General features: G+C 55.6%; 1 protein-coding gene across 2 annotated transcripts in view; it reads left to right on the top strand.

Moving 5' to 3' along the window:
* The window catches only part of MLLT1 (MLLT1 super elongation complex subunit), a 58,325-nt gene that overhangs the window by 20,824 nt on the left and 16,220 nt on the right, over window positions 1-21,281 (top strand). Inside the window, exons 4-5 of one of the 2 annotated variants that reach the window (XM_044753197.2) lie at window positions 16,402-16,545; window positions 20,139-20,264. In XM_044753197.2, coding sequence (XP_044609132.1) covers window positions 16,402-16,545; window positions 20,139-20,264 — 270 coding nt within the window. The remainder of the gene's footprint in view (window positions 1-16,401; window positions 16,546-20,138; window positions 20,265-21,281) is intronic. The other variant, XM_044753199.2, reaches the window with a different exon arrangement.

Below are 21,281 nucleotides of genomic sequence, written 5' to 3'. Positions count from 1 at the left end.
CCCCTCCTGAGGCTCCCAGGCCCAGAGCAGCTGGAGGGTCCAGAGACGGGAAGGCGGGGGTTTGGCTTCTCTGGTGAGGGGGCGGCTCGACCCGGAGCAGAAAAGGCTGTCTCAGGCCGGGACCTTTCCTGGCATGCGTGCGAGGTGTTCTTGGCCGTGCTTGACCCTGGACGTGGCACCGCCTGTGGAGGGAAGGGGTTCTGTTGGACGTGGTGTGCGGCGCTGGGGCTCCTCTGAGGCCACATGCCTTTCGACCTGTCAGCAGGACGCTCTGTTACAGATAAATCACTCTTTTCCTGAGAGGAAAGAACATGGGGGCTTTGTCTGGTCTCAGACGCACGACACGTGCGTCGTCGAGCCGTTCCTCCTCCCGTCACTGCTGACACCAAGTGCACAGTGTCTCTTCCGACGCCGCCTCTGCAGCTCTCCGACTCCAGACGCCGGCAGAGGGTCCAGCAGGCCAGTGCGATTCTGACCCTGTCTACTCGGACCAGCGCAGACCCCGTGGGTTCGGCTCAGCCCCACGGGACTGTCCCCACTGCAGATGCCGGTCGTACGTCCAGGCCTCCGCGCTTCTGACGGACCAGCTATGGATCGGGGCTTCCCACGACCCCCTCCGCAGGTTCTGTAATTTGCCAGAACAGCCCCAAAACTGATAACACTTGCCTACTGTTGCCGGGTTACTGTGTGGGGTACAATTCCAGAACAGCCAGAGGGCAGAGATGCACGGCAGGGACAGGGCAGGGCTGCGGAGCTTCCACGCCCTTCCTGTCCACGCCCCGCCCCCAGCACCTCCCGTGTTCACCTCTGCGAAGCCCTGCGAGCCCTCAGGTTAGGGGTTTTAGGACACCTTCATTGTGCAGCCCTGGTCGATTGAATCATTGGCCACTGGGGACTAATCTCCAGCCCTCTCCCCGCCCCGGAGGTCGGGAGGTGGGGAAGAAAGTTCCGAGCTTCTCATCAAGATTGTCTTTCTGGGGACGAGCCCCATCCTGAGGCTGTCTAGGGGCCCACCGAGAGTCGCCTCATTAGAACAAAAGACGCTCCTATCTCTCAGGAAATTCCAAGGATTTTAGCAGATCTGTGCCAGGAACTGAGGACAAAGACCAAATATCTTTCTACGACACCACAATTGGAAAAACAAAATTTTTTGGGGGCGGGGGGAAGGAAGATTGGCCCTGAGCTAATATCTGTTGCCAATCTTCCTCTTTTATTTTTTTCCTCCCCAAAGCCCCAGCACATAGATGTATATCCTAGTCGTAAGTCGTTCTAGCTCTTCTATGCGGGATGCCTCCATAGCGTGGCTTGGTGAACGGTGTCTAGGTCCACACCGAGGATCTGAACTGGTGAACCGTGGGCCACTGAAGCAGAGCACATGAGCTTAACCACTTGGCCACAGGGCTGGCCCCCTAAAAACAAATGTTTTTAATTAAGGTGTAATTCACGTAACATACAGGTAACCATTTTGAAGTGTGCAGTTCAGTGGCATTTAGAGCCTTCACAGTGTTGTGCAGTCACTGCCTCTCTAGTTTCAGAGTTTTCATCTCCCCGTTCCTCCCACCCCCATCTTCTGGCAACTTCTAATCTGCTTTCTGTTCTGTGGATTTGCCTAGTCTAGATATTTCACATAAAAGGGATTGTACAACACGTGTTGTTTTGGGTCCAGCCTCTCTCACTTAGTGTCATGTTTTCAAGGCTCGTCTGAGTTGTAGCGTGTGTCACTGCTTCATTCCTTTTTAAGGCTGAATAGTATTCCGTTGTACAGATGGACCACATTTTGCTCGTCTGTTCATCCATGAATGCTTGAGTTGTTTCCATGTTTTAGCTCCTGTGAATATTGCTGCTGTGAACATGCGTATGTGCTTTGTCTTTGAGACGCCGCTTTCAATTCTTTCAGATATTTACTCGGAAATAGAATTGCTGGATCATAGGGTAAATCTAGTTTTCATTTTTTCAGGAACCACCAAGATGTTTTCCACAGCAGCTGCACCATTTTCTTTCCCACCAACAGTACACAACGGTTCCAGTTTCTCTGCACCCTTGTCCACACTTGTTTTCTCTTTTTTTGATGGTATGCATAATAATGGGTGTGAGGTACAGCAGCCATCTCCATCTAGTTCCAGAACATTCTCTTCACCCCAAAAGGAAGCCCTGCACCCATTAAGCACTTGTTCCCCATGTGACCTTCGTGTCTGGCCTCTTTCACTTAGTTATGAGTTGATGCACATTGTAGCATGTATTGGAACTTCATTCCTCTTCATGGCTGAATAATACTCCACTGTATGGATATACCACAGTCAGTGTATCCATTTATCCGCTCATGGACATTTGGACTGTTTCTACCTTTTGGCTATTGTGAATTGCCTAGTGCCGTAATCTAGTGCTGCTATGAGCATGTGTACATATGCTTGTTTGCATACTGGTTTTCAGTTCCTTGGGGTGTATACCTATGAGTGGGATTGCTGCGTGATATGGTAATTCTATGTTCAACTTTCTCAGGGACCGCCAAACTGTTTTCCACATGGCGGAACCATTCTACAACCCTACCAGTGGCGTGAGGGTTCCAGTTTCCTCACATCCTTGCCAACACTTACTTCCTTTTTTCGTTTATAAATTTTAAAAATTAGAGCCATCCTACTGGGTGAGAAGTGGTGTCTCATTGTGGTTTTAGTTTGCATTTCCCAAGGGACTAATGATGCCAAGCATCTTTTCAGTGCTTGTTGGCCATTTGTGTATCTTCTTTGAAGATACGTCTGTTGGTGTCCTTTGCCCATTTTTGAATTGACAGTTTGCCTTCTTGTTGTCGAGTTGTGAGAGTTCTTTACGTGTTCTGGATAGGTGCCTGTTTTTATATGCACGTTGCTGGGCAGCATAAATGGGTGACATGAACTTCCCTGAATTGGGAGCTCGAGCTCATCAGTGGGGATCTAGATGGTTGCCTTCCGATCACCTGTCAACCCAGAAGCTTCTACAACCTGTGGCTGAATCGCGCATCTGCGAAGTGAACTGGGGTTAGTTGTGGCCTGGGAGAGTGTGCTGGGTGCCGCCGCAGAACGAGGCTGCGCGTCCAGGACAAGTGAATGGGGTCCTAGGCGAGCTAGGACCGAGCAGGTGAATGGAGTCCGGCTGAAATGCTCCCTTGATGCCTGCTTGTTGTCCCCGAAGTGGCCAGGGGTATTTGAAGCCCTTCATTTTCCAACAAGTGAGTTTCATCTTGTCCCCTGGCTGTCTCATAGAAATATGCAAACCACGCGTGTAATTAAAAAGTTTTTGGTAACCACGTTAAAAAAGGTCAAAACAGGTAAAATTAATTTAACCCAATATGTCCAAAACATTATCATTTTTTAAAAATTCCTGAGGTATTTTACTTTCTTTTCCACGCTACTTCTTCGAAATTTGGTATGTGTATCACACTTCCTGCACATCTCAAATTGGGGACTAAATTTTATCAGAAAGACCCGATCTGTGTTTCAGTTCCATAATGTTCGCAGGCAAAGAAAGAAGCAGGTTCACAAACCTGAATTGCTCCAGACACATGTAAAGATCTTCTCATCACTCAGCCGAGGAGGGACTGTCTCATAGTCATGATTTTTTTTTTACTTTTAATTTTGAAATAATTTTAGACAGAACAGTGGCAAGGATCGCACAGGGGGTTCCCACACAGGCCACATCCAGCTTCCCCCAGTGTCATCCTCTTCTGTGACCGTGGGACACGATCTAACGAAGAAATCAGCCTTGGTACAGGACTTCCCATTGCAGACTTTATTTGAATTTCCCCATTTTCTACCAACATTCCTTTTCTGTTCTAGAATCCACTCCATTGTGGATTGTGACAGTTTCTCTGCTTTTCTTGGCTTTCGTGACCTTGACATTTTTTTGAAACGTCCTAGCTGGGCATTTTGAAGAATGCCCCTCCATGTGGGTTTGTCTGGTGTTTCCTCGTGCTTAGGCGGGGTTGCAGGTTTTGGTAAGGAGACCATCGAGGTAAAGAGCCCCCCCTCGTCACATCATGTGAGGGCGGACCTGATCGTACGTTGACTTACTGCTGGGCTGTCTGCCCCGTTCCTCCATTCTCTGTGCCCGTCTGGACGCTGTTAGAAGCGAGCCCACACTCGGGAGAGAAACGAAGCTCCGCATCCTGGTGGGCAGAGTCAAAGCCGCGGCAGTAACTGCATCTGTTAGGGGGAGATGCTGTGACACTGTGCAGAGCGCCTGTTTCTTCTTCACGATTCATGACTAGTGTCGCCCTCCATCAGCGGTGAGCTGTGGTGATTTCCAGTTCATTCATTCCTTCTGCGCTTATTAACCAGAATTTTTCTGTAACAAAGAATTGTCCTGTCTCCCTCATTTGTGTATTTATTCAGTCACTTATTTATAAGAGCATGGGTTGTTGGGTATTTGGTTTTTCCCTTGGATTATAATCTAGTCCTATTGTTATTTATTTTGTTGTTCTCACTCTGGTTGATGGGAACTCTCAGGTTGGTCCCTGTGCCTTTTCATCGTGTCCCCGTGGTTTTTTGGGTGCTTCTTCACTTTCTGGTGCCACAGGTATTCCAAGCTCATCTTGGTTCTTCCCTGCCACAGCCTTCGAATCAGCCATTTCTCCAAGGAGCCCGGGTCCCTTTTCTTGGAGAATGGTATTTAAAAGCCATGATCTGGGAGCTGAGTGTGCTCATTGCCCCTGGAGTGTCACTGCCTTTGGGCCCCTCCTATGAGAGAGCCGGGAGACGTGTGTGTGAATGCTGACCGCCCTATCTGTTTGTCTCTCTGTGTTCTGTCTGGGTATAAATTAAAATGAACGTCCGTTCACGCCGATGCCTCCGACTCCAGTTGAGCACCACTGAGTTTGTTCTTGCCACCCTCCCTTGCTTTGTTTAACTTCTTTCTCTGAAGGGAGAGGGCTGGCTCTCATTATCTACAGTGGATTTCCTTATTTGTTTAACTTTAGTATTCCTCGAAAGTAGTTTCAGAATTGCTAACCAGGCCTCCTGTGAGAAGTAACTTCACCAGCTCGAGGACGGTGCCTCCAGCTCTTTTTGTCTTTGGCCTGCAGTGTCCAATTGCTGAGAACTCTGCTTTCCAAAGGTGTTTCTGACTTTGCCTCCACCTTGTACATCTGTAATGCAGACTCATTAGTCAGAGTCTGCGTCCCGAGTTGGGTCCCCTCCCCGCCCATCTGGTTGTTATTATGATGACGATGATTGTAGTTTGTGTTCAGTGAAGTTCGCTCTGGGTTCTGACCCGCATAGCATCCCTCACGACAGTGCCACACAGAACAGCTCTGTCCTCCCCACCCCCCACCCTGTCCCTTTCAAGTCAGCCCCTCCCGATCACTCATCTGCTTTCCAGCCCTGTGGTTCTGCCTGTTCCAGAATGTCATCTCAGTACCCTCGCCCAGCGTGCAGCCCTTTGTGTCTGGTTTCCTTCACTTCACAAGGCACATTTATGATTCATCCATGTTGTAGCTAGAGTGCATCGTCCGTGCCTTTACCGTGTGGCCGCCCCGCGTTTGTCTATTCGTTCCACGCTGCAGGACGTCTCGTGGTGTCCACTTGTTGGGGATTAAGAGTGACGGTGCCCTCATTGTTTGCACACAGGTTTTTGTGTGGGTGTGAGTTTCCTGTTCACTTGGGCGAATACTCAGCAGTGGGATTGTGGGTCGTACAGAACAGGCGTGTTTCACTTCATAAGGAAGTGCCCGGCGGTTCTGGAAAGTGGCCGTCCCCCTTCGCACCCTCACCCGTGGCATGTGGGGCTCTCGGTGCTCTGCATCCTTGCCAGCACATGGCAGGGTTGGACTGTCTCCTTTTGCCTTTCTAATGGGTGCACAGTGGCATCTCTCTTTTTCAAAAAGTAGCTTTATTGAGATATAATTCATCCATTTAAAGTGTACCTTTCATTGGATGTTAGCGGATTCACAGTTGTGCAACCATCAGCACTAATTCTAGAACATTTTCGTCGCCCCGGAAAGAAGCCCTGTCCCCAGTAGCAGTCACTCACCCCCACCCCCCGTAGCCCTTGGCAACCACTAATCCATTTTCTGTCTCTGTGGATTTGCCTATTCTGGACATTTCATAGAAATAGAATCACACACTCTGGGGCCTTTTGTGTCTGCTTCTGTCACTGAGCACCATGTTTTCAAGGTCCATCCACGCTGTACTGTGTGTCAGGGCTTCACTCCTTTTCATGGCTGAGTGATGTTCTAATGTATGGATGGACCGTGTTGTGTGTATCTGCTCATCAGTCGATGGGCACTTGCCTTCTTTCCACCTGTTAGCTGTTGCGCGTACCAGTTTGTTTGTGGACATCTATTTTCATTTCTCTGAGCATGTACCTAGGAGTGGGATTGCTGGGTCCTTGGTTGATCCCTTGTAACTTTTGAGTGGCTGCCGAGCTGTTTTCCACAGCGGCTGCACCATTTTCCGTTCCCACCAGCCGTGTACGAGGGCTCAGTTTCTCCCCATCCTCGCTCACCCTTCCTGTCTTGTTCACCGTAGCCATCCTGGTGGACGTGAACTGCTAGCTCACTGGCTTTTGCATTCCCTGGTGCCTGATGATGCTGAGCATCTTTTTATGTGTTTATTTGAAGTTCACATATTTTCTTTGGTAAAGTGTCTGATCAGAATTTTTGCCGTTTTTTTTAATTGGGCTGGTTTTCTTATTGTTTTGTTTGAAGAGTTCTTTATATACTTCGGATCCAAATTCTTTAACTGGTTAATGATTTGCAAGTATTTTCTCCATGTCTGTGGCTTATCTTTTCATTCTTTTAACAATATCTTTTGCCCAGAAAAAGTTTTAAATTGTGATAGTCTAGTTTATCACTGTTTTTTCTTTTATGCATTGTGCTTTTGGTGTATCTAAAAACCTTTGGCCAGACCCAAGGCCCGTGAGTTTCTTTTTGCTTTACTGATTAAAGAGGCAGAAGGAAGTTGCCAGTAGGAAGATGATGTCTGGTAGGGGGTGCCTTTGTCATTTATTCTTTGCAGTTGAGGACTTTTTAGAAAAACCTATTTACAGTGAGCAGGGAAAATTGCTTTTCTTCTGTTACACTGCCTTATTCACACTGCAGGTATTTACTGAGTCCAGGACACGTTGAGGCCCACAGTGGATCCGGTCCGTGTCTCATGGAGCTCCAGACTGACAGGGGTGAGAGAGAGTAAACCACAAGGACGGAAGTGGACACATCGGACCAGTCATCAGTGCTCTGGAACAGAGGCGTGGTGCTGCACGTGCATTCCAGGGGGCCCAGCTAGAAGGGTTGGGGGGTGTGCAGGAAAGGCTGACCTTAGAAAGCGAGGTTTCCTCCATCCCACAGGTGCATAGGAGTCAGCTGGGCAGAGAGGAAAGGGAGACACCGTCCTGGGTGAGAGTGGCAGAGGGGTGAGGGGGAGTGAGGGTGAGAGTCAGGGACGCCTGGGTTCAGAAGGGAGGCCAGGCCGGCGTGGGAGGAGACGAGCTGGCGAGGTTGGCAGGGCGCTCATCCCGAGCTCATGAGAGTTCAGCTGGGGGGTGACATGATCACACTTGCTTTGCAAAAAGACCTGTCAGGCCCGTGTGTGGCGAGTGGGTGTGCTCTTAGACCCTCCATGAAGGGCCGATCCCTCTGACCCCTCTGGGTTCATCTGCCTCTCTGGGCACGGGATCTCGTGGCTGCAGCCTCACAGCCCCCAGCAGGGCCCCTGTCTCGGCTCGTGCCTGTTCCGCACATCGCCATCTTTCCCTGGTTCAGCCTTTCCTGGGGTCCCTCAGCGGCTGCCCGCAGGAAGTCCTTGTCTGTGTCCAAGGGTGGCTGGGAAGCGGGGTGGGTGCTGGCGGAGGGGCCCACCAGGGATGGGGCTCTGGGGCTGACCTGGGGGGCTTGGTCTTGGGTGTGAGCAGGTGCGGGGAGCTCATCGACTCTTTTTCTTTTTCCAAATTAAAACTGGTTGCCCTTTAGCCCTGTTTCTGGCTTGGTGTGATGGGCAGAACCGAGAGGAGATAAGGGGTCACTCGTAGGATGAGGTTGAGAGATGGTCTGAGTTCAGAGAAACCTGCTCGGTCCTTTCCCAGGCCCGCATCTCCAGTAGCCCCGCCTGTGCGCTGTGGAGTGAACGCTGGCCTGGGCGCATGTTGGTCTTCAACCCACAGCTTGACTGTTTGGGGCGTGGAAGCTTCCCCTGCAGCTGACCTTGACCCCATTTCCTCTGGTCTAGGCCTCCCTTCACTGCGAGATGTACTGTCAGTTTAATGACGCTCTTTGGGAGGAGAAAAAGAAACATGTCAAGCGGGCACGCTGACTTTAAGAGACAGCCCAATTTTCAGAAATGGTAAAATGTGGAGACGTTTATTTTGGTTATTTGCTGCTAATAATAGACATCCTCCGTGCCGTGCACCCCACCCCTGTGACCAGCTGTTATTGGATGCTGAGCCCTAAGCATCACTCACTTTCCGTGGCTTTACTCGACTGCCGTCATCTGAAGTCGCAGAAAGGTCGTTGTGGTACATTTTACTAGGAAGTTTTAGAAAGGGCTTTTTAAAAAAATTTTTTAAGTCACTTAAAACAGCGCTGGCCAGCTTGTGCCCTAAACCCTCAGAGGCATCTTCCTAGACACATCCTGGCTGACTTGTGTTGGGGGGAGCAGCCGGGTGGGCAGTGTGGTGGGACTGGTGACCTGCTGCAGGAGGTCCCGGCCGCCAGTCCACCGCCCCTCCCCGCCCTCTGAGGCGGAAATGGCTCTGGGCTGCCGAAACCTGCTTACGTGGTTGGGTCCGGCTTTTCCCACTTGCCCACGCTTTAAATTGAGCCTAAGTGGCGAGAGCCGGGCTCGAGTGATTAAGCAGGGAGCCTGGGTTCTCCCGGTTCAGCACGCCCCTTCTGGGGTCACCATTGTCTCGTCCCCCTGCCTCACTCATCCCGGGTCGGCTGGCGGGGAGCCGCCCGCCGCGCACACTCCCCTCGTGGCTCCTCAGCTCTCTGGGGCTTCCCAGAGTTCAGGAGGCGGGCAGCCGCTCTGTGGAGCGGCTGTGGCGGCTGCTCTGCGCCAGGGACAATTGGCTGGTTGATGCGGCCCAGGGGGCTGGCCCTCACTGGTAGATTGCCGAGGAGCCAGAACAGAAGGGACATTGTTCCAGGAGACCCAGGGAAAGGTCAGGGGGCTGCCGAGTTGTGTGACAAGCCACATGAATGCAGCCAGCTGTGCGGCTCGGTTTGTCTTTCCTTGTAGCATCTTTCTGGTCCTCAGTGTGGGACCCCAGCAGCATCTGTGTTTCCTAGAGGGCGGTGTCCGGAGCCGGGTGGGGAAGCGCCTCGAGAGAGCAAATGTGCACGAGAAGAGGTGCAGCCCACCTCTGCGGCTGGTCACAGTCACCCGGGACCCCCGGGAGGGGCAGTCCGCACCCCCGCTCGGTTCCCCCGCTGGTGCCCTCTCCTGGGCTCCTCGAGAAGGGGACGGAGGAGTTGGCCTGGAGTCAGCTTCCCTGAGAACCTCTCCTGACTGATTTGTTTCCTGTAAAGATGGAAATTGTATAACTGAGTCATTGGCACTGTCACTCCCTGCCCCCCCAAAGTGAGGGAGGGGTGCTGCTCTGAGGGCCCTCGCTGGCTTTTCTTCTACTTCTGACTACAAAGGTGATACACGGAGGTGCAGGGAGTTGAGGTCCTGGCTCCAGCCTGCTTCCTTGAAACACCCCTGTAAGCGTTAGGTGTAAGTCCTTCCAGAAACATCTTTTTCTGTGATGTGTGTGCATTTCAAACCGTGGACCTCCCGGGTCAGTACACAGAACTCTGCCTTGTTCTTGTGGTGTTTGCTCTGCGTGCCCCCCAGCTTAGACCTGCTCGAATTACGTGCCGTCTCCTATTGAGGGTCACTGGCGTCTCCGGGCCTCTCAGGACCGGGCCAGCACCTCAGGGACCCTCCTCCGGCCTCTGTTTACCAGGTGGGTGGGATCGAATCCTGGACGTGGGACTCCGGATCTGGAGGTGTTCGCTCGAGGGCTCCTTTTCCCGCGTGGCTCTCGTTGCTGGGCGGGCGGTAGGTCTCTCCGGCGGCCCTAGAGGTCATCCCGCTCTGGTTCACCGTGGGCCGGGGCAGCAGAGGGCCGGGTGAGTCAGCGCTGCGGCTGCAGGAAGGCTGCAGAGGCCGTGGTGCGCAGACTCGCGGGCCTGCCTTCATTGGTTCCGTGTGGCCTTGGCGAATGACAAATGCCACTGGCCCTTGGTTTCCCCTCCTGATGGGTGGTGAGACAGTGACTAGCTCTCAGAGCATTTGCAAGGATGAAATAAGGTGCTATGTAAGCCTGTAGCACACGCCTGGCCCTAGGGAGGGCTCCCTAAATGGTGCTGGCAGTGGGGCGGCCGCTTGAAGCCCAGGGAGGCATTTGCCCAGTGGCCAAGGAGGCTCCCGGGGACCCAGGGATGGAGGGTTCCTCTGGGCTCTGTGAGGGGGGGTTGGCCTGTCTGCACCCTCGTCCCCGGTACCAGGACAGAGCTGGCTCATAGTAGATGCTTGAGGGGTACTCAGACGCAGAGCCACGAGGAAGGCTGGGGGGAGCCGAGCGTGTGTGTTTACGTTTCTTTAATGCAGAAAACTTAACGTGTACAGAAGTGGAGGGAAGAGCAGAGCAAACCATCACACGGCAGCCGCCAGCCGCTTCATCACTCGCTTGTGTGCAGTGTTTTCTCATCTCTACCCCAGGAGTATTTTGAATTACATCCTAGACATCCTGTCTTTTAATCTCTAAATATTTCAGCCTGTGTCTGTAAAAGATAAGACTCTTAAAAAAAAAACAACCTAACCACAGTATCGTATCTAGCAATTAATAAATTGATCATCAAATATCTGGTATTGTCAAGGTTTCCCTCATTGTCTCATAGATAAGTATTTTTAATAATTTGTGAGTTCAGATCAGGGTTCACCTAAGGTCAGTGCATTGCTGTGGATTGCTGTCTCTCTTAAGCTCTTTAAATATTTCCTCCCCCTCCATCTCTGTCTCCCTCCTTCTCTCTCTTCTTTTTCTCCCTTGCGAAGTATTTTAAGAAGCCCTGTTGTTTGTCCCGTAGGGACATTGCTGGCTGCAGCCTGTAAACCGGCAGTTAGGTCTAGGGCCATTGTCAGTCAGGTTTAACTGTGCTTTTTTTAAGCCCAGTGTATGTGAACCCAGGACCTCTCACAGGGAGTGTCAGACAGGCCCAGGGACAAGCGTGGGCAGGGCAGAGACGGCGAAGAGATGGCCCCCGGGTCCTGAGGAGCCAGGCGACCTCCTTACTAGTGAGTTCCCAGGTTGCCGGTGGTACCCAGGGTGGGGCTATAAGCCTGGGCTCCTCCTGGGCCAGCCCTGCCAGCCACAGAAGAGGGCCGGGCAGCATCAGGAGCTCCACGTGCGGTCAGCTGGCCCCAGGCTGGGGGCTGTGTGCCTTGTTGTGTGCCAGGCCAGGGCCAGCCTGCCCCTCGGGCTCTGGCGGCCTGGCCTCCCCTCGCGCTGTGGACGGGCGTGTGAGCTGTCGGCTTTGGGCGCTGGTGCACCAGTTTGGCCAGCTCTTCCGCATCTTAGTTTGCTGAGGCTGGAGAGAGACACTGGCCTGTGGCCAGTGGCCTAGGGAGTGGACAGCTGCCCATGGCCTGGCCTGAGAACACTGGAGGCCAGCTGTGGCTGCCTCTGCTGAGAGCGGGGCGTGTGTGGAGTCTGGCTGGAATGACTAAGGGTGTTACTCTTGGGATCGCGGGCCCGGCACACCTTCAACTTGGCTACTCCTTACCAAGCCTGCTGCTGACTCGGGGGTGTTGCATGCTGGCTGTCTCAGCTTCTCAGGAGGCTGGTTTCCCGGGGAGGGGGTGTCAGGGAGGAATCTGTCACCCTCTTGGAAGTTCTAAGTTTCTCAGGCCTGAGGTCTTATCCGGAGGGAGCTCCGATCAGCCATTGTCAGTGTGCTGTGCTGCACGCAGCAGCGGCCAGCAGCTGATCCCAGGTCAACGGAGCAGGATCTGCTGGGCTCGCTGGGGGGCCTCTGCCTGGCCCGGATCCCACCCCCTCGGCTTTGCTGCGCACCGCCCGTCTCTGGGAGCCGGGAAGAACACTCCCTGGTCTTCTGTCTCAGGCCAGTGCCCTGCTCTGTGTGGTTTGTGTGGGTGTGAGACACCGCCCAAGAGCCAGGGCTTCCAGAGAACGCCGCCTGCCCAGAGTAAGTCCTGGCGCCCTGCCGACCGGCCGCGTGACACCGGGCAGGTGAGCGGCCTCGGTTTCAGTTTCTTCATCTGTGAAATGGGGACAGTGAGAGCTCCTGTGTTTTGGGCTGTGAAGCATTCATACGTGGTGAGAGCTTGGAAAAGTGCCTGGCCACGTAAATGCTCCACAAGTGTTACATTACACAGCATAGTCAGTGTCATGTCAGTATCACTGCTGCCCTGACCCCTCGCCTGTGGACCCCGAGTATCCTAAGGTTAGAGACCCCTCCTCGGTGCTGGGTGTTGCTGGGAACACATGGTAGGCACACATTACGGTTGTAGGGTAAACGAGTACATAGGCACATTCCACAGACGTGTGCTTGTCGGTGTTGGGCCCCAGGAACAAAGAGGGGTCCCTCACAGTCCTGTGGGGTACAGGTCCAGAAAACAGACATCCATCCTACTCGTGAGAGAGAATTGCCCGCTGGGCTTGGGGATAATGGTCAGAGAAGGCCCGAGGAGGGACAGGTGCCAGCCTGGGAGAGCTGGGGGGATGGGGGGTGGAGGATGGTGGAGGACAGCGTCCCAAATGGCCCTGGGGGTGGTTTGGCCTGTACTCGAGGCTCGGAGGGCAGCTATTGGAGCGCTGGGAAGGAGTGGTTTGGGGGTGAGCCATGAGCCGGTTTAAACTCTGTGGATTGAGAGGTGTCTGTCATGGAAGCAGCTGGATGGTGAGGAGGTGGCGAGTGGCCCCGGGGAGAGTGTGAGGAGCGGCTGGACTCACCGAGCAGCCGGAACGGAAAGCTGTGCCTGTCTGGGGCCCCCCAGCGAGGGCAGAGAGCAGAGGGAGGCCTGGCTCTGAGCCTCGGGGCGCCCGCATGTTTGGCAGTGGGGAGAGCTGTGGAGCGTCCTTTCAGTGTCCCTGTGAGTTCTCAGGTGCCCTCCTCAAGCCCAGACCTCTTCCTGGCAAAAACAGCAGTTTCTGTTTCTTGATGGCACAGAGCCCAGTGGTGTAGCCACGTTATGTCCTCGAATCCTTCCCACGTTACAATTGAAGAAGCCAAGATGCGGGAGGGGCAGCCAGCGGGAGGCCCCGGCCTCTCAGCCTTGGTCTCGTCTCACCCCCTGCCACCTCCCGCTGGTGTCCCTGAGGCCGCGGCCGTCCTCCCCTCCCGGACACGTTGCCTTAGTCGAGCTCCTCCTCCCAGTGTGCATCTTCGCTGCCCTGGGTCCATTCAGAAAAGTTATCCGAGACAGTTAGAAACATCCACAGAAGCAGCAAGGGTGGGGTGACGGGCCCCTCGTGGCCCCCCGGCTCCAGCGGTTCTCCCGTAAGCCAAGCGCGGTCCTCTCTGGGCCCCCACCCCGTGTCATTTTGGAGCAAATCCCAGACATCATCATTTCATGTGTCAGTATTTGAGAATGTCTCTCTAGAAGATAAGGACTTCTTTTTAATAAGATGATGATGATAATACCAGTATCACACCTAGCAATTCTTAATTCCTTAAAATCCAGTTAGTGCTTCAAGTTCTGCTGCTGCGTCAGGATCTGGATAAGAGCCTCACGTTGTGGTTCATGGGTTTGTCTCTTCAATCCCTTTTAGTCTGTACATTCTCCTACCTTTTCTTTTTTTTTTTTTTTTTTTTTGCAATTTATTTGTTGAAGAACCTGGGTCATTTGTCCTGTAGAGTGTGCTTTGTGCTGGCTTTTTGCTGCTTGTTCCTGTGGTGTTCATTACTTAACATAGGCCTCTGATTTGTGTGCTCCCTGTCAGTTTGAACTTGAATCTGGAGGTGAGATCCTCGGGAAGGCGGCACATCGGTGTCGTCTGGCGGTCTGTGTGTGTGGCGTTGGCGGCAGTTGACAGGCCTAGGTGACTGCGCGTCAGGAGTCCCAGACCCGTGGTGCTCTCGCTCCTCATCACGCGTTCGCTGGAACGCGTGTTTACCTCTTGGCGTCTGGGTGTTTGCCCCGTGGAAAGGCAAGAGAGATGCTTGGTTTTTCTTGCCCCCCACTTATTTGCCAGTTTCAAACCCTGCTCCCGGTCGAGACACCCTGCCCGCTTCCTGGAACATTTAGGGCTTAATGTGGGGGCGTCTTCCTCTTCCTTCACAAGAAGCGGGAGGAGCTGGCTGATGGCCACGTGCCGGGCTGCCTACCTGAGATGCGCGTGGGCTTCCTCCTCGCTTGTCCCGCGGCTGGCGCTGCCCTCAGGCGTCGCGTCTCAGGTCCCACAGGAAGAAGAGGGGCGCCGAGATTCCCTCCGTGCACCTTTGTTTGTTTTTCATTTGGGAAGGAAGGCCCTCCCCAGGCTGGCCCCCCTTACATCTCATCACCCCCCGCTAAGTCACACGTCCACCTTGCAGAAGAGGAACCATATCCAAGTCTGGTTTAGATGGCTGGGGCAGAAACCCACTCTTCCTGACACCAGGGGCTGCGGGGCAGGGGCCAAGATCGGTGTCCCCTCACCAGCTGGTTCTGGCTCGAGAAGGCCTGTTTACTGGTCTGCTCACCACCAGACTCGTGGCTCCTGGAGGGCTGGGTCTGCGGCTCTTTCATGTGACAGGTGCACCTTCCACCTTTGTAGCCTGAATTGGTGTGCGTGTTGGTGGGGCACAGAGTCATTCACATGCGACTGCAGGACCCCACTCCTGTCCCCTTTGTTCCCACTCGCAGGCGTCGCCCATTCACCAGAGCTTGAAAAGCCTGACGTTGCCGCTTGCTGGGGTGGTGGAGGGGGTGGCGAGGCAGCTCGAGCCCCTGGCCGTGGCTGGAAGGGGCGGAAAGCAGGTCTGGCCCCTGTCCCCGCTCCCTGTCTCTCCCAGGACTGCAAACCTGCTGGTCTGGGCTGCGGGAGGGCAGGGGAATGCCCGTGTGAGGGGCTGGCTGCTCTGCTCTCCCTCTTACCCTGACGACCCTGTCTTGAGGTCTTCGTCGAACCTTCACCAGCCCCCCACACTCGTAGTTTTTTCTCCCCCATTGGAGAGAGCATTTTAAAAAATTGGGGTGTAATTCACATACCAGAAAATTCACCCTTTTAGAGCATACGTATCTGGTGGTTTTTAGTACATTCACAGTATTGTGCAGTCACAGCTGTCTGATTCCAGAACACCTTCATCACCCCAGAAAGAAACCGCGTCCTCATTAGCAGTTTCCCCGTCTCCCTCCCCAGCCCCTGGTAACCACGAATCCACTTTCTGTCTCTGTGGATCTGCCTGTTCTGGACATTTCACATCAATGGGATCACACACCGTGTGTCTGCTTCTCTCCCTGAGCATCGTGGTTTCCAGGTCCGTCCACGTGCGCCTGTGTCAGGGCCTCGCTCCTTTTCATGGCCCAGTAGTATTCCATTGTTCGCACGGACCACACTGTTTATCCGCTCCTCTGTTGATGGACACGCAGGGTGTTTCCGCTTTTTGGCTATTGTGAATCGTCTTCTGTGGACGTAGGTGTGCACGTTTTGCTGTCAGCGCGTGCTTTCGTTTCTCTTGGGTCTCTATCTAGGAGAGAGAAATGGGCCACACAGTTACTCTGTATTTAACGTTGTGAGGAACTCCCAGGCGGTGTTCCAGAGCGTCTGCACCATTTTGTATGCCCACTAGCAACGCGCAAGGGTTACGATCTCCCCACATCCTCACCAACACTTGTCCTTTTCCCTTTTTTTAGTGTTGCCATCCTAGTGGGTGTGAGGTCGTATCTTGTGGTTTTGATTTGCATTTCCCTAAAGATTAGTGATGCTGAGTATCTTTTTCTGTGCTCATTGTCCATTTGTACGTATCTTTGGAGAAATTTCCCTTCCAGGGTAGGAGCAGGGGTTGAGGCCCTAGGATCAAGGGCCTCAGAGCCTGGGGCCCGGTCTCAGCACTGTCACTTATCAGCTGTGTGTCTTCGAGCCTCAGTTTCTCCGTCTGTTGGCTGGCGCTGTGAGGGTTGAAGGGGGGCTGTTTGCGTGGGGCGGTATGCGCCCTCAGCAGGAGTATTTCCATCAGGTGTCCGAGAACAACCTTCTTAATGATCTTTGTGTCTTTGCTTCTCTCGTGGAGCCTGCTTTGCTGGGTCCTCTGCGAGCAGTAAGTTAATTTATTTTGGATAACGGAATAGATGCAGCGGAGGCGAGAGAGATGGAGGCCAAGCCAACGAGAAGAAGGGCAGGGGCTGGCAGTGGGAGCGCGGCCGCCTCTGTCCCGTGGCTGTTGTCCCGTGGCTGTCCCTGCAGCCCACCCGCCCTCTGAAACGGACTTCCTTGTTTTCTTTGTTTAAGGAGGAGCCGAGGAAGGTTTGCTTCACCTATGACCTGTTCCTCAACCTGGAGGGCAACCCGCCTGTCAACCACCTGCGCTGCGAGAAGCTCACCTTCAACAACCCCACGGTTGAGTTCCGGTACAAGCTCCTGCTGGCAGGCGGGGTGAGTGAGCCCCTTGGGCGGGCCCCGCCCCTGCTCGCCGGCCGCTCCTTCGAGGCTCCATGGGCTTCCTGTGCTGGGCGGCCTGGGGCTGTCTCGGGCACGTCTCTCCAGCGTGTGGTTGGGCGCCCAGGACCTGGATTGGCAGGTTGCACAGGTAGCAGCCGGCAGCACTGGGTAGGACCCAGGTGTCCTGAGTCTGTGCTGGGGCGTTGTCAGTGGTGAATGACTAACTAGTCGCTAGTTATCCCCTCAGCTTCCTGGTTAGCTCTAGTTAATTAGCATCTTCCTCCATGGCGCGGTGGGCAGGGGGAGGGAGGGGTGTGAGGCCAGGCCGTCAGCGTGGCGAGGCGCTGGAGCAGCCCTCAGCCGGGTTGGCAAGGTGGTGCTGGGGCCACGTCATCTGCAGAGGCAGCGTGGCTCTCCACGGGATTCCCCAATGATGCACGCTGCCTGGCAGTTTTGTGAGGCCTTGTGAGGCCGGGCGAAAGCGTCAGCTCTCAGAACCTGGGTCTCTCTAATGAGTTGTGTGGCCAGCAATCCGGGTGTGGTGGCAGATCCCTGGGAGCATGTCTCGAGGCCCTTGGAGAACAGGGGTGGGGATGGTCGGTGCGGTTGGACGGTTGGTTGTGAAGGAGGAGGGGCGCTTGGCTGCACGTTGGACCGTGTGTGCCGAGGGAGCTGCCGGCTGAGGACATGGGACGTCCCAGAGCCATCTTTAGTGAGCAAGAGTCACTGAGCAGTTGCCTAGGTGCCAGCTGGTGTCTGTGGTGGCATCGGGCCAGGGTCACGAGAATGAGTGAGTGTGCGCGTGTGTGCGTCTGCGTGCATGTGTGCACATTATGGGGGCAGGCCCACCTCCCCGGTAAGTACGGGCAGTTTGGGTTGAGTTTCTTTGGGCCCGTGGAACAGGCCTTTCCTCTTCATTTAATTCACTTGGGTCTTCTATGAACTTTTGAAAAAAAAAAGCAAAAAAAAAGCATTTGTTCATTGCAGACACTGACCGAGCTCTGCCGTGTTGCTAGTAAAGGCTGGCCTGCGATTCTGCCCTCGCGAGTGGCGGCCAGTGGAGCCGGGCGGCAGAGCGGGAGGTGCTGGATGCACTTACGTAGACGTCTGTGTGGACGTGTGCCCCGAGTCCATGGGGACCGGGCCGTGGGGAGGGCTTGCCCGCTCTCACTGTCTTCCCAGCTCTGCTCCTCCACCTCATGTTCCTTGCCAAGTATTTCCACAGTATTTCTCCGAGTCTTCCTGGGTGTCCCCACAAGGATTCCGTGGCCACGTTTCTTTAGGAGGCAGACACACAGATAGCTTGCCAGGGGCCTCCCAGAGCTCCAGGGCCAGGGGACCGTCCCCCTCCGTTCCCCACGCAAGGAGGTTGCCTTTGCTCTGAAGAGATGAAGGCTCGCTGAGCATCATCTAAACAAATAAAACCGAGGGGCGGGGGAGGAGGAGGAGGCACGAGGCAGCCCAGGCGGAGGTTGGGAAGACAGGTCAGCTCGCAGTTTGGGCAGGGCCGGCCCCGGAGGGAGGAAGGAGAGCCAGGCCCGCAGGCTGAGCAGTGGTCTCTGCCAGGTGACTTCCACCCCCGTGAGGGCGGCCCAGGGAGCAGGCTGCATGCTCACAGCCTTCTCGCCCTTGGGGCTTCAGGCCCTGCAGGCTGGCCCTGGGCCTCGGAGCTGCCCGAGACCTTTACGGGACGGTGGCTCCTGAGACCCGAGTTGTGATCCTTGTGTTAGCCGTCCTGGAGCTCTGAGTGTCCCCAGGGGGGCTGGCAGTGGCCTTCCAGTGCAGATGACCCCCAACCCTGCCCGCGTTGATGTCGGTGCAAGAAGAGCTGGAGGGACAGAGCGAGCCGTAAGTCCATGAGAACTGCTTTCTGTCCCGCGCCCTTCGCCAGCGGGTCACTTGGAGTTCCGTGACTCCTAGCGTGAGGTTCAGACCCTTTCACATTAGGGACCAGAGGGGCTTTTCCGCTTTTCTGTGTGGTCAGACGCCAGCCCGGGGCAGGTGACTGCCGGTCCCCTCGGCGTTGTGTCTCCTCCTTTGCCCCGGTGGCAGTTGAACTGCATCGAACAGAGGCTCCTTCAGCGGCGGAGGGTCTGTGTTCCCCTCGGGTGCCACATGAGTCCCCGGGGCAGAGGTGGCAGCAGATCCTTTGACTCACTTGACCTTTTGCTCGGTGGGCTGTGAGAAAGAGACCAGAAGAGCGTCGACGGCGCTGTCGTGGAGCAGCGTCCGTCTAGGGCGTGAGTCTGAAGGGAGGGCAGAGAGATTAAGCCCCAGTGGAAGGAGGAGGTCTGGAGCCAGCGCGCTAAGGCCTCATCCCGTCTGCCTCCCGGCTGGGCTGCCGGTAACCCCGCGTGGCCCTGCCGGCCTCGGAGCCTGGCGGGTTTCCTGAGAACGAGTGATCGCGGGCGCGGGCAGGCTCTGGGGGCCGCCCTGAGGAGGGTTGTGGTCAGACAGGCTCCGATGAGCATCTCAGCCTCGGGCTTCACCGCCTCCGAGTCAGGAGCGGGGCGCCGGCACACGAACGGCTCCACTGCCTTCCTGTCACCCGGTGTCCCTGGGCCCGTGACCAGGTGTCCCGTCAGCTGCCTCAGATGAAAGCTTGGCTCATCAAGGAATCCCAGGTGCTCAGTTATTAATGGTGCTTGTTCCACCACGCTAAACGCTTTCTTCTTTTCTTCCTTCCGCGTGTGCTTTATTCCTTTGTTGTGTGTCATCGCCACCTGGAAGGCTGCCTCTGGGTGCCTGACCGCGTAGTGTTCACTTGCAGTGTCGGTATTTCGAGAACTTGCCCCTGCGCCTTCTCTGCCTCTGCAGGTGCCACAGGAGGCTTGCTGGAGCTGGGCAGGTGTTCCCCGGAGCATCTGCCTGCTGGCAGGACCCCTCCCTCCTCCATCGTCTACTAACAAAGAGCAGAGCTTGCGGGCACCCCCCAAGGCCCGTGCAGCAGGCCTTTGCAGAGAGCGGCGCCCACCGCCTCGGCCTCGCTGCCTGCTCCCTGTTTCCGTCAGCTTCAGCTGCCCGAGAGTGAGGGGGCTCATCCCCCGGCCATGTGGGACCCGGCAAAGTCACACACGCGTCCGTCCATCACAAGTTGCTCGCTCCACCATGCGGCTGCCCGGTGTGGGTGTCTTGGCTGTCTTCTTGCCTTCATGCTTCTGATCTTTCCTAACTGCAGCGTGCAGGTCAGCTTTGGCCAGGGCTGCCTTCTCGTCCTCCTCGGCACACCCCGCGAGCCTTCTTGGCCCGGCCCTCCCGGCCGCCGCCATGCCTGGGGCTCTCCTGCCCGAAGCCTCACGGCAGCACCGGGGCCCAGCCATCCTGGGCCCTGGCTTCTCTTCGCTCTGCACCGCTGAGCCTGCTCTGCTCCCAGCGCTCTGCTCCCAGCGCTCGGCACCCAGCGCCTCGCAGAGGACCTGCCTTTGATTCTTTTGGGAAAGTGAGGCTCAAGCCCTCCCTCGCCCGCTGCCCCAGGAGGATGCTCCCACGGCCCTCGCCACACTCTGCAGGCTGCCTTCCTCTTGCCAGTCGGATTTCCAGCCTGCCTCCTTGCTCATTGATAACGTCTGTCTCTTCTTTATCACTAGGTGATGGTAATGCCCGAAGGAGCAGAAACGGTGTCCAGGCCCAGCCCTGACTACCCCATGTTACCCACAATTCCACTCTCTGCCTTCTCTGACCCCAAGAAGACCAAACCGCCCCACGGCTCCAAGGTTAGTGAGCTGGCAGGCCCAGTCATGTGGGAGCACTGGGGCCCCGCGGTGGGGCCTGGGCTCAGGGCGCCCCCTCTGCAGAGCTGGGCCTTCTGTCCCTGGACCCGCTCCCTTGGCATCTTCCTCTTGGAGCTCTGGCCTCCCCCTCGCTGCTCTCTGCCACTTAATCAGGAGAGTCGCCCCTCCTGGAGTGCGTGGAACAGCCAAGTAATCGTGAGCTCTTCACTCTCTTCCTCTTGAGGCCAGAGGGCCTGCCCCGTCCACCCCCTCGCACTGAGTCAGTGGGTCTCAGGACTGCTCAGACAGAGCCCTGAGTGCCTCGCGTGCCCGGGGGCCGTGGACAGAGTGTGTCCACCGCAGCAGCGACCGCCTACCTCCCAGGCTCCTGAGCGTGGCCAGGACGCCCCGTCTGCCAGGGCTGGCTGCTCCCGCCCTCGGCTGCTCCAGGCTTCGCTTCTTCCTGTGGCAGTGGCTTGTGGCAGAGAAAGCTGACTTGGGGGAAGGGCCAGGTGCCCTGCCGTGGGCGACCGAGCCAATGTCCCCCAAGAAGAAATGCTTTATCGTCTTCTCTCAGGCCTGTTGGGCAGGTGGCACTCTGCCTTCCTGAGACCTCTCTCTCTAGACTGCCGGAGTGGCTGCCAGAGCCCTTCGGATGGTGTCACGATGCACTTATAAACCTGTGAACGTGCGTCCCGTTCTCCTGCAGCCGCCTCCACACTCCGCGTCCCAGAGGCCGAGCTCCTGCTGGCCCTCAGGGCGGCTGCTTCTTATCGTGTCACTGACCCCACGAGTTCATCCGCTTCTCATCTTTGCGTTTTTCTTGCTTCACTCACCTGTTACATGTCGTGGGCCTGGGGTACCCCAGGTGGGGCGGGTCGAGCTCAGGCTCTCTGACAGCTGTCCTCAGCAGCTGCACTGGAGGAGAGCCGTGTCACCCAGGCAGGGTCTTCCTGGCACTTGCCACAGGCCAGTAGGTCTCTGAAACCCTCAGGCTCATCTGACTGAGCCCTCGAGACG

The sequence above is a fragment of the Equus asinus genome, chromosome 20, assembly GCF_041296235.1.
Source record: "Equus asinus isolate D_3611 breed Donkey chromosome 20, EquAss-T2T_v2, whole genome shotgun sequence".
Lineage (NCBI taxonomy): Eukaryota > Metazoa > Chordata > Mammalia > Perissodactyla > Equidae > Equus > Equus asinus.
The sequence above is the reverse complement of the archived record's forward strand: the minus strand, read 5'-3'. Positions and strand labels throughout refer to the sequence as shown.